General features: G+C 43.6%; 1 protein-coding gene across 9 annotated transcripts in view; it reads right to left on the bottom strand.

Moving 5' to 3' along the window:
• Nucleotides 1–16,161, bottom strand: part of TMCC3 (transmembrane and coiled-coil domain family 3) — a 369,795-nt gene that overhangs the window by 56,400 nt on the left and 297,234 nt on the right. For 7 of the 9 annotated variants that reach the window (XM_035257309.3, XM_035257311.3, XM_002752864.6 and 4 more), the window contains exons 2-4: nucleotides 14,999–15,915; nucleotides 12,195–12,330; nucleotides 1,084–5,976 (exon numbers count right to left, since the gene is read on the bottom strand). In XM_035257309.3, coding sequence (XP_035113200.1) covers nucleotides 5,674–5,976; nucleotides 12,195–12,330; nucleotides 14,999–15,915 — 1,356 coding nt within the window. In that variant the 3' untranslated portion in view covers nucleotides 1,084–5,673. Of the gene's footprint in view, nucleotides 1–1,083; nucleotides 5,977–8,565; nucleotides 9,708–12,194; nucleotides 12,331–14,998; nucleotides 15,916–16,161 lie in introns of those variants that run through there. The other 2 variants (XM_078337079.1, XM_017976297.4) reach the window with 2 other exon arrangements.

The raw sequence follows: 16,161 nt of genomic DNA on the forward strand, positions 1-16,161 counted from the left end.
TGATTCTTCTTCCAGTGTGGCCCAGGGAAGCCAAAACATTGGACATCCCTGTAGACGCTTCCCACCCATGAGTCACTTAGCAGCAGTCTCAGTTATCAGATGAACTGCTTGTGCTCCAGTAATATGTTACTTTTTTGCAGTATATGGTCCTAATCTATTTTATTTTTAGTCATTAATCTCTTACTGTGTCTCATTTATAAGTTAAACTTTATCATAAGTGTGTATTTTAGGAAAAATTATATATACAAGGTTCAGTTCTATCTGAGGTTTCAGGCATCCCCTGAGGATAAAGGGGAACTAGCATTGGTAGGACTAGCATTGGTATCTGTATCACTGGACTAGTTCATATGAGTTCACACACTATGAAAATCAAGTGCATTGTAGACACCAAAGCCCCAGACAATCCGGAGACAGCCCATGAAGCTGCCTGCTCGAGTCAGGCATCTGCTCCCTCCTGTGCTACCGCCCTGTGCCTGCCCAGATTGGCATTGTCCTAGTTGTCCCATTCCAGCTCATAAAGGCTCTGCTTTGTCCTCCCCATCACTTCCTCTTTTCAACACAAGGACATGTTTGCTAGCACGACGGTGAATAAACCACCCTTCCTCCTGCCAGGGCTCAAGCGACAGGCCACATACCGCCAACTTCCTACTATGTAGAAGACTTAAGATTCGTTTAAAAGTTGATTACAGGGGGAGAGAGGGACAAATAGATGGAGCAGAGGATTTTTAGGGAAGGGAAACTATTCTATGTGATACTGTAATAGGGGATACACGTAGTCATACATTTGTCCAAACCCACAGAATGACAATACCATGAGCCCTAAACTATGAACTTTGGATGATAGTGATGTGTGTCAATGCAGGTTTATCAGTTCTAACAACAGCACCACTCTGGTGGGAGACGTCGCTCACATGGAGGGAAGCGATACCTATCTGGGGCAGGAGTTATAAGAGAAATCTCTGTACCTTCTGCTCAATTTTGCTGTGAATTTTAGAGCACCTGAAAGTGCTCTAAAAACGAAAATCTATTAAAAAATTGGTCACACACACACATTTGCTACTGAGATGGCCTCCAACAAATGTGAAAATTTAAGAAAGCTACCTCTTTATTTAACACCAAAGCTAACATCAAGTGTTTATTTAAAAAAATAATGGCACCGGCTTTGAATTCATTGATGACACCACAATGGGGTGGAGATCTACAGGGAATTTACAATTTTAGGCTGACATGAAACTATGTAGTAACTCACAAAATGGAAATTCCGCAACAAATCTCACAATAAACATTTCCAGTTTCTACTTTCAGAGTTGAACTACTGCCTAAACATATCTTAAACACAGAGCACGTTTTGTTGAAACATTTCTCTTAGGACAAACACAGCAGACATGCTTTAAATAAATTAAAATTGCAACACATAAATCATTCCTAAAACAATCAAGGTACATTACTTTCTAGCTTCTTATAAAGATAATTGTACTGATTTCAGAAAACTATAGGTTAGTTGTTTCATATTTTTTAACATCTACTTTTGATGTGAATAAGCCAATTTCATTCTTTGCAGTGATTTGTCTTTTTAAACCAACTCGTTCCTTTGTATATGCGCTAACCTTAAAACACTTCTCCACATAAACCCTGAATTTTAAGTGATGCCATTTCTTCCACTCATTTCTTCCCAGCACACTCCTCAGAATTACAGAAACATGCAAAGTAAGTTCTTTAATCACACATGTTCCTATGAATAAATATATTTAAATGTTTTTCCAAACCAATACAACTATATCTGGATTCACTGCAAAAATGTTCCCATTCAATGCAAAATAATTTTGTACAATCCGACCAAAAAAGACAAAAGTAATTAGTCGCCTGAGGGAAGCTAGTTCCTCATTATTACTGAACCCATAATTAAACCTGATATGCTAGAGAAATGGCAAGGCAATAAACACACAGAGTGTGGCAATATTTAAATGAAAACAAGAGTGACAGAGCTGGAAAGAGCAAAAACCACATGAATGCTAATTGACAGAGAAGAGTAACAGCCTCACCGGATAAAATGAGACAGAGTTTCAGAAGATTTCCATCTGTCAATAGGACATCAGGATCACGTAGGCAAAAATGCTACCATTCCAAGCTGGAAATTTGGGACTAATCCCACGTTCATTGTCCAAACCCAGCAATGGAGTGCTTTCTTGCTGTTTTACTATGGGTTTTTTTTTGGCCGGGGGTGGGGGGGGGTTGCTCTGGTTTAATCATACTCAAAATTTGAGCTTGAAATAACCAACTCAAAACCCACAGGAGAGTCTGTCACCTCATAAACCCAGTGCTAGAATCCAATGTCAGCATCTTCAACCACTCAGGAATGGCTGCTAGTGACAGGTGCTGATTGGTCTAACAAGCACTTTTCATCTTTGCATTTGCCCCAGATGTTTACTATAAATGAAAGGTGTGGAGAAAGGATTATACTTGACACAAATATAAATCAAATATCTGATTCCAGCATATGTTATAGCTACGTCACTATTTTTAATTATAATATTTCTAAAACGTCATTTAATCTCTTTACGCACTGAAGAGAACAAGCAGTGGGAGTGTTTATTCCTTAAGAAGAGAATAAACTGCAGAGATTAAAAGTTTCCTTGAGTGTATCATCTTATTAAAAAGTACAAAGTTTCATGAACTTTCAACAAGACTGTGAAATAAATATGCCAGGCAGGTTGAGCCTATCCAAGTGAAAACAAGGCAATTTGACATTTAGTGAGAGTCAATGAAAATATGAATTATTTAAAAGGAATTCATGATCCAGGTAGGAGGATTATAGACTACAGTATTTTAGAATAAAGCTAGTTTCTTTCTAGCAGGGTCTATAAAACAGCTCCAGACTAGAGGGGTTGGAGTATGCTGTTTTCCATTCTCTTCTCTACTTCCGTCACTGGGGAGAAGATACACAGATCACAGGTCTGAGAAGCGTGCATTAAAGCACACTTGCTAGGCTGAGCACTGGAATGGTGTGGGCTGGTGTGAGAACGAGGCCTATGTCTTCTCGGACCCTCCCAAAGCCCTTCACCTCAAGGGTTAGAAGTCTCTCAATCTCTAAACTAACAGCAGCATTCAATCCTTGGTGTGTCCAAAGTGACGCTTGGAAAGATTCACAGATACCAAGAGGGGCCCACCCAGTCCCCAGCTTGATTTAGGAGTGTAAGTTACTCAGCTCTCAGCCCACACTGAGTCTGAGGCCCACAGGTCAAGGGTAATGCTGGCCATTGAAATATAAAAGCTAAAGGAAAAACAGCATTCTCTCTGCCTCCCTGCCTTCCACCTGGCCTACTTATCTGTCCCCTGGATTTGAAAGATCAGTGTATACACATCAACATGGAGGCTGGGGGAGTCTGACAATGAAAGGAGACATAGCCATGAGATAGGGGTGGGACTGATAACTCCCTCTTCCCTGAATCCAAAATACTTTATCACCAAAGAGTCCATGAAATGATATTTATTGTTTTAAAAAGCGTGGGTCTGGAATTAGTGGTGATGGCTGAACAAGTGGGCAAATTTACTAAAACCACTGAACTATATACTTGGAAAAAAAAGAAAGCAAGTTTGAGCTGCATGAGTCCCACTCGTATACACTCAGACTTATACTAAATGCTCAACTATTCCATTCTCTCAGACTATGGCACATTCTGTCACATTTTTTTCCTTCAGGAGATTTCCCTAAGAAGAGCTCTTTGAAAAATATTGCACTTAATTTGAACCCAGGAGACTTTATGTCTTCTGAAAGAAAATGTATTCTCATGCTTTCCTGCCTGCAGCAGACGGTGGCAGTGGTGGGACAAGGGGCTCAACAGCAGTTTCCATGAACATTGCTTACATCTTCCTCTTTGTTATATACACACAGATACAGATTTAAAGGAAAGCATCATCTGGGCTGAATGGTATGCCCCAAACAGGGATGTTAACATTTGAATGCTTTCAGGTCAGAGGCAGTGTGGGCATCCTAAGACCTACAAACATAGGTTCAGTGAGATGTTAAGAGACAGGTGGCGGGCAGGCGAGGTGACTCACACCTGTAATCCCAGCACTTTGAGAGGCCAAGGTGGGTGGATCATGAGGTCAGGAGATCGACACCATATTGGCTAACATGGTGTATTTTGTAAAAATACAAAAAATTAGCTGGGTATGGTGGCATGCGCATGTAGTCTCAGCTAGTCTAGAGGCTGAAGCAGGAGAATCGCTTGAACCCATGAGGCGGAGGCTGCAGTGAGCTGAGATCACACCACTGCTCTCCAGCCTGGACAACAGAGCAAGACTCCATCTTAAAAAAAAAAAAGAAAAAAAAAGCAGAGACAGGTGGTAACTTTGGCTCAAACACTGGACTTATTTCATTCTTGCTTGCCTTTCCCTTCCTGAAGAGGACTCTCTCAATCTTCATCCAGGTGAATTGCTCCCACTAATCTAGCCGCCATTCAGTCACACCCAGTGTCCTCTTTTCCTCATGTGTTCAGTGTTCCTACACCTCAGTGCACTTTAACTTTATAGGCCATGATTCTGTTGTCCTTCAAGGGAAGAACTGCAACATGACCATCATCTGTTTTCATTTCCTGAGCAAGCTTTGCAGTCCCTCACAGACCTGTGAATAAAATGACTCACATAAAGCGAATCACATCTTCCAGGTGGGCTTATCACAATCAATATTTGCCAAAACACCCAGGCAGGGTGGCTTGTGCCTGCAGTCCTGGCTACTCGGGAGGCTGAGGTGGGCAAATACCTTGAGGCAAGGAGTTTGTGACCAGCCTGGGCAATAATAGCAGAACCCTGTCTCAAAAAACAAAAAAAGATTTGCCAAAACACAAACCTTCAGAGTAGTGCTCACAGGATTCCAAATTAATGTTAAAGTCACAGTCTGATGAGGAATTTGAAAACCTTGCTGCACACTCTGAAGGCTGGGCATTTGCTAGCCAGTTCAGGTAAAATCAGGTGTTGGATGCCTGGGTATGAGAAAGAAAAAGCCCCATTCATAAATCCCTATGCCTTACCATTTAAAGTGTAACAACACCCCTCAGGTAGACTTGCTGGATAAACAGGTGTGTGGTAAGATTTCCACATTACAGGGTCACACACGACCGCTGCGGACACTGAGTACATGACGGGACCTATGGTCACCTGGTGACAAGCGGGGTGGATCACACAGGGACCTGTGTTTCCATAGGCCACAGTGTTTCACACTGCCCAAGCCTGTGGTTCTTCATTCCCTGAATCATGCACATCCTTGCTTTTTATAGGACTTACAGAAAACACAACCATTAGCAATCGTGAAGCTCAATTCTGACAAAGACTTAAGAGAAAGATCTCTTTTCTTCTGGATCACCCAATTATTCCAAGGTCTCAATATACAGAGGTTTACCACGCTGGGCTAGTCAGATGGGCAGGAAATTGGTCTGATTAAGGCAGTGAGCAAGGTAGGAGAGCTTTCAAACAGATTCGTTTTAACCAAGTACAAGGACTGAGTTGGCAACTGCTCCCGAGTTAAGAGAACTCTAGTTATTTACATACACCACACAGCCCTAGTCTTTCTTGCACACGAGTCAGCATAATCATTCATTGTAAAATTTGGTAGTATGCACAGAGTGTTCTTTAAAATAAAAACTTGAAAGAACTTGAAGGCAGGAACCAGTGGCTTCATCTTGGTATTATTATCCTCTCTATGGCACACAGGATATGGTCCCAGTTTTTACAAAATATAGCAAGAAGAGTCACGGCAAAGAAGGTGCCGAGAATGTGGCAGCGGCTCTTCATCATGGGCGAGACGAATTTCGCAATGGTAGAAACACACACTAAGATGACTGTCATGAAGGCCAGGACCACGTTGATGCACTTTCCCAAGAGAACTTTAGCATTCACGGTGTCCGTCTGCAGAGCTTGCTGCTCCTGCTGGTGGAGCTCCAGCTTAGAAATGCGAGTCTGGCAGGATTCCAGGGCTTCCTGTGGGCAAGAGGGAGAGCAAGGGTCAAATGCTGTTGTGATCCTGAGCAACATGTGAGCGCTTGCTCAGCTGTACACAAAAGCCCCAGCTCAGAAAGCCCAATGCCTGGGGCAGCTGCGAATCCCCAGCTGATGATGATGGTAATAGACAAAGATGTGGAACAAGAATCTCCAAGCTCATTTTCTCCTGTTGTTCACAAATAGAAGAGCATGTGGATGCGACCACAAAATACCACAAATGAGGAAGTATGGCTAAGCTTTTTTTGACTTTACCTTCTTTTTTTTTTTGAGATGGAGTCTCGCTCAGTCACCAGGCTGGAGTGCAGTGGTGCGATCTCAGCTCACTGCAACTGCTGACTCTTGTGTTCAAGTGATTCTCCTCCCTCAGCCTCCTGAGTAGCTGGGACTACCACGCCCGGATAATTTTTGTAGTTTTAGTAGAGATGGAGGTCTCACCAGGTTGGCCAGGCTGGTCTCAAACTCCTAACCTCCTGGTCTATTCACCTCTGCCTCCCATAATGCTGGGATTATAGGCATGAGCCACTGCACCTGGCCAACTTTACCTTTTTTTTTTTTTTGAAACAGAATCTCACTCTGTCGTCCAGGCTGGAATGCAGTGGTGCAATCTGAGCTCACTGCAACCTCTACCTCGTGGGTTCAAGCAATTCTCCTGCCTCAGCCTCCTGAGTAGCTGAAATTATAGTTGTCCATCACCGCACCTGGCTACTTTTTGTATTTTTAGTGGAGACAGGGTTTTACCATGTTGGCCAGGCTGGTCTCGAACTTCTGACCTCAAGTGATCTGCCCGCCTCGGCCTCCCACAGTGCTGGGATTATAGGCATGAGCTGCCGTGCCTGGCCTGACTTTATGTATTTTTGAAATAAAGTGCTATAAAATATCGGTGCCTGTTGGTGCCATCAGGGACAAAGCAGAGAAGGAGGGAGGTTCCACTTTGTGACTACTCCACCTTCAGCCAAGGAGTGTGTGGGATCTCCAATGGCCAGTCCTCATTTCCACTGCTCAAAGATTTTGTCCATCAATTAGATTGGTGAAGGAAGGTGAGAGAAGGGAGTGGAAGGGACTGGGGCCGAGTGTGGGGTAACTCTGCTTTTGCATGCTCTCTGAACGCGGTGTTACTCCGAGGCTATCTCCCTGGATCTCATCCATTCCATCTTCAATCACTGAGACACAGATCGCTACAAGTGTATCTCTAGGCCAGGCCTCTCTTCGGAGATGAAGTCATAGATCCCTGTGCCTGTGACATCTCCATCAGAGCTTCTTGAAAGCACCTCCAATGCAACATGTGCAAATGTGGCTTCATGTATTGCAGCTACCCAACGCCTGCAGTCAACCCTGCTCCCCTCCAGTGTCCCTCATCTCAGAGTACAGTACCATGGTCCACCCAGTTCCTCACACCAGAAGCCTGACAGGCATACCCAGATACCTTTCTCAACCAACCTGCCTCCCAGCCACAGAGGCAACATCCAGTTTCTAGCTCAACCGGTCCGGCTCTCTGCCTACCGGGTCAGCACCCCGATCAAAGTCATCAGGATTTCCCGCCTGCAATAACCTTACACAAATTTCCCTATACACCCTCTTGTTCCCCACCGTCATGAATCCATTTTCCACACAGCAGCCCAAGTGCATATTCTTTTAAACGTGCATATTTGATATCACTCCTTTTCATAAAACCTTTCCCATCTTTACCATGGCCTTCTGAGGCCTTTTAAAGACCAGGTCAGCTACCCTTTCCTCCCTCACTGAATGACTTCATGCCAGCCCCTTGCCCTGTCACAGTGCTCTGGCCTTTTCCAAGTTCTTTCTTTCTTTTAAGAGACAGGGTCTCACCCTGTTGCCCAGGCTAGGATGCAATGGCACTGCCATGGCTCACTATAGCCTCAACCTCTTGTCTCCTGCCTCTGCCTCCTGAATGACTGGAATTACAAGTGAGAGCCCCGACACCCAGCTTTATTCTAAGTTCTGAAAAGAAGCACAGACTCACCTCAGGGCTTCCGCACACTCAGTAGACTCTGCCTGAGGCGTGTGCCTCCCCCACTCCCTCCTCTTCACCTGTGGATCTCCCACTCATTTTTCATGTCTCACCTTGATTGCCACATCCTTGGGGAAGCCTTTCCTGATCCATGAGATTAGGTCAAGTCTCCCTTCAGCTCTCCTCCCCAACCACGAGACATAGGAGACATACGCTGCCTGAGGACAGGAACTAGCCCATCTTGCATTTGCTGTCCTCTCCAGCACAGAGCCAGCACCAGGCATGCAGCAGGCGAATATGAAGAGACAGCTGTGTGCCAGTGAGACAATGTGAGGCTGGACAGGCGCACAGTGCCAGATGCCTGTAATCCCAGCACTTTAGGAGGCCAAGGTGGGTGGATCACTTGAGATCGGGAGTTCTTTACGAAAACCCCATCTTTACTAAAAACAAAATACAAAAATTAGCTGGGCATGGTGGTACACACCTGTAATCCCAGCTACTTGGGAGGCTGAGGCAGGAGAATCGCTTGAACCCAGGAGGCGGAGGTTGCAGTGAACCGAGATTGCACCACTGCACCCCAGCCTGGGCGACAGAGCGAGACTGTCTAAAAAAAAAACCTGAGCCTGTTGGGTGAAAAGGACCTAACTAGAGGTAGTACAATGTGCCCCTCTCTGTTCTAAGACATTGCCAATCTGCGTTTGCTCAATTAAAATATAGTCATCTTTTCAGGTTTTAAACAAGCATAATGGCTCCATGACTGATTTGCTTTTCTTCTGCTGAATAACTCTATGGGCCAAATAACAGGTTCTCTGTTACTATAGTAACTTCTATTATACTATGCTACCAACGAAAAGGGTAAAACTTCTTCAGATCTTCACGTTCTAGAAAGCGCTGGCTTTCAACAGTCACAGGCATGTACCTGAAATTATGCATTCTTTTCAACCACTTGGGTCCAAGGTCTCCATTTTAGGCATAGCACAGAAAAGGTGATGGAACAAGACAGAAGGCCAATCTTTTAGGCAAATCTGTGAATCTGATTATAAGATGAATTACATGTACAAATAGACCAATCCTAATTCTGTCTTATAACTGCTGTCAGACTTTTTTAACCAAAAGAAAAATCCAAGAAAAGTAAGCATTGAATTGCAAGGAACTTTAGTCACGGCAGCCAGATGTATTCAGCTCCACCATTTTTGGTACTTTCTTGGGTCCAGTAATTACCTTATTGGGGATGACGACCATAAAACGGTTATCCTGAAACAAGTTTCAACTGGGAATTCAGGGTTTAAAAAAATGACTCAGTTGTTTAAAACAACAAAACTCCTTTATCTCTGCAGGCAACAGCCTCCCTCATCCACAGCAGCCCTTTCCCTTTGTGTGACCCTGCCTATAAGAACAAAAGAAATGAGAAATAAAGATGATGTCAAGAGGCCAACTGCTAGAAGGCCTGAGGGACGTGGCTACTCCCGGATGTGATCAAAAGAATGGCCAGTATTTATTTTTCCGCTGTTTACTATGCACCAGGCAAAGATTTCAATACTTTACATGACTACTCCATTTAACCCTCCTTATAACCTTTTGAGGCAGAGCTCTTTAACATTTCCATTTTATTGAGGAGGAAACAGAGGTACACAGCACTAACTCACCCAGGGCCACTCAGCAGAGGTGAGAGAGCCAGGATTCTAACGATCATGACAGAGAAGGCACTCCACTCATTCACACAGATGTCCTCTTTGTAATTCTGAGTGAGAGGTGAAACCAGAAGACATCAAAGTGAACCTCTCTGGATTTTTAAGTTCCCTTTGTGTGGTCCCCTCTCTTTATCTGTCCTCTTCACCACTAACATGATTCTTAAAACATAGAACACTATTAACCCAAACTATCCCCTAAATAAGAAAACCATGTATTTAGATACCACACAGTGACATCCAAAACATGCTCTAAAATAGAACGACTTAGTTAAGCAATTGTACTGTTCACTTGGCAACATTTTTATTTACTTGTTTTTTGGAGACAGGGTCTTGCTCTGTTGCCCAGACTGGAGTGCAGTGGTGTGATCATAGCTCACTGTGGCCACAAACTCCTCCCTCCTCAGTCTCTCAAGCAGCTGAAGTTATAGGCATGCCACCATGCCCAGCTATGATAATTAAACAATTTTTTTTTCTAATTATGTTGGCCAGGATGGTCCTGAACTCCTGGTTCAAGTGATCCTTCTACCTCAGCCTCCCGAAGTGCTGCAATTATAGGCATGAGCCACTGCAGCCGGCCCACTTGGCAACATTTAACACTTAAATGAGTTCAAGTTTCTTGAATTAGCCAGTGGTGAAGCGAAGTCTCCTAATCTAGAACAGGGCCAGAAACCTCCCAAGCGTCTTCTGTGCTGTGGTCTTTAGGGGCAGAATTTCCCATCAGCTCTGATGCATTGGTTCCCAGAATTGTCCAAGTAGGCATCTGGGATTAGCACAGGCTCAGGCCTCAACAGAGTGGAATAAAATGTGGCCGGCTGAAACTCCAGCTCACACACTACAGGAGAAAGCGCTATCTTTATGTTTAATTTTCTCCTTTGTTAAGTGGGGCTTGGATTCACAGCCTTGTTTAGGCCACTTCCTAGAGCTGGAGAAAAGGACTACTGTCCACAAAAAAAATCCATAAAAATGAAGCTGGGCATTGCTCCAAGAGTCTTTTGTTTTTTTTTTTTTCTTTTGAGATAGGATCTCACTCTGTCGCTCTCCAGGCTGGAGAGCATTGGCACAATCACTTTAACCCTGAACTCTTGGGCTCAAGCCATCCTCCTGCCTCAGACTCCTGAGCAGCTGGGACTATAGGTGCACACTGCCACACCCAGCTAATTTTAAAAAGTTGTTTTTAGAGATGGGGGTCTCACTATGTTGCCCAGGCTGGTCTCGAACTCCTGCCTTCAAGTGACCCTCCTGCCTCAACCTACCAAAGTGCTGGGATTACAGGTGTGAGCCACCAGCCCTGGGAAACATTTTTTAAGGCAATCAAGAAGCCTGGGGTTGTTTCTCTACATGCCAGGATCACATTAGGTAATACTGGAGCACACCTTAGTTTATATTGATCCCATTATCCTTTCCTTCCATCCACCCAGATCCTACCCATTCCTTCCAGTCCCGCCTTCTCTAGGACATTCAGTTACATTCCTTCCATAAGGAAGATTTGCAAGACCTTGTTTAGGCCACTTAACCTCTCTGTGCCTTGGTCTCCTTATCTGAGAAGTGGGGATAATAGCAGTAACTACCTTCAAGGGTTACTGAGAAGTAAATGGGAAAAAAGAAACCTGTCAAGTGCTTTGCTATTATTGAGCACACAGTACGCACTGAATTGCTTTAACTTCTTACAAATATGAGCACTATTATATTACAGATGAGTGAATGGGCTCAAGTCTTACTCAGGGCGACACAACTGATGTGGCAGCCATGAGACTGGAAGCCAATGTTTTGCCACTAAATGACTGACTGCTCCCCCAGTCCGCAGCTTGCTGGGCACCACATGGCTAAACTTCTGTGGCTTACAGAGTCCATGTCGTGTTACTCGGCCCTTGTTTGTGCTGTCTTGAGGGATTTGGCAGTTGTGCTATCCCACGCTCTCCACCCAGACAATGAGCTTCCTTAAGGCAGTTTATCTCATATTTTTACATTTTACGGTTTTGGTGGTGATGGGCTTGGGGTGGATAATAAATACTTGTTAACTGATTTAGGCAGAAAGTATATTGTCTCTTAGCCAGGCATGGTGGCTCATGCCTGTAATTTCACCACTTGGGAGACTGAGGTGGGCAGATCACTTGAGGTCAGGAGTTCGAGACCAGCCTGGCCAACATGGTGAAACCCCATCTCTAGCAAAAATACAAAAAAATTAGCCAGGAGTGGTGGTGCCTGTATTTCCAGCTACTCAGGAGGCTGAGTCAGCAGAATCACTTAAACCCGGGAGGCAGAGGTTGCAATGAGCTGAGATCACCCACTCTACTCCAGCCTGGGCCACAGAGTGAGACTTGCCTCAAAAAAAATAGAATATTGTTTTTTTACTTAATAATGTCTATAACATGAGCTAGTAGGGTTAACATGGTACAGAGAACATGTTTGTGCAGAGAATACATTTTGTCCTGTGTGCCAGAAATCCTCTAAGACTCAGGCGTAAGCACTTAGTCTATTAAATGAATTAAGGCCTGGGAAGAGCCCAGGCCTGTGTCTAATCATGAAGGGAAAGGTACCTGGATGTCCCGTGAGCGCTCGTAGGCCTGGTAGGCCACCTTTTCCTCGATGCTGGCCAGCTCCTGCTTCAAGTTGGCTGTCTCATGCTGATGCAGGTCCGTCAGGTCATGCAGCTGGTCCTCCAGTCGCTCATACCTTTAAAAGAGAGGAGCCAATTCTGAGTGTGACATTTCACAGCGCACTGCAGAACAATGTTCTTTTTATCTTCCTTTGCCAGTATCTTTTGGCTTGCTCTCATCCCCTGATGGGCTCTTTTTCCAAAAGAGTAAGGCTTGCTGTGGGAAATGTGCTTTTGGAGAAAACTGACTCCCAAATCTGGAAAGACCCAGTCTCTGGGGTCTTGACTCTGTTCTTGCCACTGAAGGTGCACAGGGGTCAGATTAGCACCTTAGCTAACTGCAGTGACCTCAAGATAGAGCTTGTCAGCTGACGCACTTGCCAGGGTCAGGCAGGAGACAGGGCCCTGTGGAATCCTGCTAAATGAGGGCCAGGACCTCTGGTGTCTGCGGTGCCTTTTCCCTCTTCTGTCCTGACACTACTGTTGTGGTTCAAGGTCAGAAAACTCACAGGGAAAGCACCATGCTTTTAGTATCACCTTCTACTCTGGAGCCAACTCTACTAACTCCCAGCACGCACACATGCACTGATTATGGATTTCAGCTCTTGGAACCTAAGTGACAATACAAAATTAAGGTTATTACAAAATATAGATGGTCCATCATGTGGTGTTTCCAAATGTCCAAATCTAAACAGAAGTACAAAGATTCTCATTCTGTGTCCTGTCCCTCTCACTGAAGATGATTCTTCTCATATTTGAAACCTTGGCCGTGCATGGTGGTGGCTCATGCCTATAATCCTAACACTTTGGGAGGCCAAGGTGGGTGGATCGCCTGAGGTCAGGAATTCGAGATAGGTCTGGCTAACTTGGTGAAACCCCATCTCTGCTAAAAATACAAAAATTAGCTGGGTATGGTGGCATGTGCCTGTAATCCCAGCTACTTGGGAGGCTGAGATGGGAGAATCGCTTGAACCCAGGAGGTGGTGGCTGCAGTGAGCTGCAATCATGCCTTTGCACTCCAGTCTGGGTGACAGAGTGAGACTCCATCTCAAAAAATAGGAGTAAAAACAACAACAACAAAAAACAAAACAAAAAACCTCATACTGTGTATTGTGAAACAGGATGCACTGTTTGGAGAAGATGCATTCATTACCCTGAAATGACTTTGATCAATGCCAATTTCAGATGCTTACAAAGGTCACCTGGTAGAACCATTTTATTTGGAGACCAAAAAGCTTCATCCAGATTTAATGTTTATTCTCAGGCATGACTTCTCAGATGTCAAATGCTGCTACTGCTGTGAATAAGCCTTTAAAGGTCTCTTCAATAATACAGGAAGTGACACGGGTCACCAACGTAACCACAGGACAGACACAAACAGAAACCATCCTGAACTCACATAAATGGGGATCTGTAACTTGAGAGAAAATGTACATCTAAAAAGTGCTATATCCTAGACTATCTGGACAGAATTGATGTTCATGGTCTGGAAAAGCTGTGACTTAAAAATAATTCTTGTGTAAAAGATTCCAGAGATATATATAGAAAAAAATTTTGTTTCATAAAATAGGAGAATTGAAAAAGCTCCATTTCTAAATTAATACAGACATAAAATCATACATCAATTATAACACAATGTGTAAGCTAAATTTAAACTTTTAATGTTATAGTTTGTAATAGGCATTTTACTATTTTATCTACATTTTAAGAAGTTAATGTATTGCTAACGTTCACTAAAAAATTTTTGAAGTATCTGTTTATTAGAAAAATGGGGAAAATGACCTTATATTTGGGCTTACACACTTTTTGTTAATAAGCTATAAGCCCCTAAAAGCCAGCCTACAAAACATCTACTTTTAAAATTAGCTAATACAAGCCACAAGGTTTGACTGTATACTTTAATCTCAAGATGACTTTGGCAAGTTCTTCATTTAGAGTAAAAAGTTTAATGAGTAAAGTACAAAACATGAAAAAATATATATTACATAAGGATGTCAAGATTGACGTACCAAATAAAATTAACTTTGTTGGGTAATGAACTAGTGTTTTTCACTTAATAGTTGTTAGGGATGGAAATCAAATATAGATCTCTGAATTAGCATAATAACACAATAACAGAAGTCTACTGAATCAGAATCTTAGGACACACATGAGTCGGTGCCTGTAACTGATATTTTAAGGGACCCATCACACATATATCCTTCTCTAAATTGTCAGCTAAAAGCCACAAATTATAAAACTTGGCATCATGATGGATGAAAATTGTTGGGTATCCCTTATCCGAAATGCTTGGGACCAGAAGTGTTTCAAATTTTGATTTTTTTTCAGATTTTGAATATTTGTGTATATGTAATGAGACACCTCAGGGATACCTAAGTCTAAAGACAAAATTCACTTGCTTCCTATGCTCCATATACATGTAGCCTGAAGGTAACAGTGTGCCATATTTTCAATAATTTTGTGCCTTGAGTTTGTGTTATTTATGTGTAGAATTTTCCACTTGTGGTATCATGTTGACACTCCAAAAGTTTCAGATTTTGGAACATTCTGGATTTCAGATATTCGAATGAGGGATGCACCACTATAGGGAATGCTTTTTACTCCATATCTATATTTAGTGAAAATACAACAAGCAGACAATCTCTCTGCAGTAACTTATACATCTAAAAGAATGCCACACCTATTATGTACCCACTAAAATTAAAAATTAAAAAAAAATGCCACCAATCAAATACTTTGAAATACCTGTATCTCTCCTCCTGCAAGGTCTGAGAAATAAAACCATATTCTCTCTTAAACTGCACCTTCAGTGCCTCGATGTCCTCGGCCAGCTGAGCTTGGGTATCCTTGATCTCCCTCAGTTCCTCCAGGATCACGGCGAGCTTCCCCTGGCTGTCCAGTGTGCTGGCTCCACCAGCCCCGAAGGACTGGTTTCCGTTACTGTCGGCCGAGCCTGACGTGCCACTTGAACACTCATCATCGCTGCCATACTTGGGTTTGTTGACGATGGTGGCGCTGCCCCCATAGGCCCTGGCACTTGCCTCTGGCCTAAACTCCTCTAAGGAATTTTTCAAGTGAGCGATGTTGTCGGCGCTGCCAAACTTATTCCGGATCAGGTTGGCAAACTCTCTGGACTTATTGAAAACAAACACAGGTGGAGTGAGTGATACTCCTGGCATGCCCGATTTACTGCTCTCCATGCAATGGGGTGCAGTTCGAGATTTCACGTGGGCATCTTTCAAAGAGCGGTGAATGTCCTTCAGGTGGTCTTTGGAAAGGTCCTTTGAGCTCCTGGGGGCTCCATTCTGCTCGATCTCTCTGAGCTTTCGATGATACTGCTCTAACTTCTTCTGCAGCTGGGCGATGGAGTGAGCTGATTTCTGATTCTTCTTCTCAAAGACTTGCTTGATACGTCCCGCCTGCTGCTTGTCCGCGCTGTTAACTAGTTTCAGATACTCCGCAACGTTCCCATCGCGTGATGTTTGCTCAATTTTTATCTGCTCCGTTACCTTTAGAATTTTTTGCTTCAGGCTGTCTGCAGTGAGTTTAACCTTGTGGAAGTCCAGGATGCCATCGGGTACGTCAAAGTTGAGGTTGGTGTCTGACCCCCCTCGGCGTATGTTCAGGGGCAGGCTTAAGGTATTCATGTCATGACGTTCTACCTGAAAGAGACAGGAAAGAAGCACATTAAAATCTGAAGTCAAAGAGATAATTACTGTGATAGAACCTGTGCACATACAATATACATATATTAAGTCCCAGATTTTCAAACTCCAAGTGTCACAGGATAAAACCCCTCTGCTGTCCCCTCAAGTTGAACATAGGGGCAGCCTGGCTCCTTCCTGCATCCATCCACACTAAGTAGCTGTGAGATTCAGATCTCCCAGGCTATCCAGTTTCTTGTGTGA

This window comes from Callithrix jacchus, chromosome 9 (genome assembly GCF_049354715.1).
Source record: "Callithrix jacchus isolate 240 chromosome 9, calJac240_pri, whole genome shotgun sequence".
Lineage (NCBI taxonomy): Eukaryota > Metazoa > Chordata > Mammalia > Primates > Cebidae > Callithrix > Callithrix jacchus.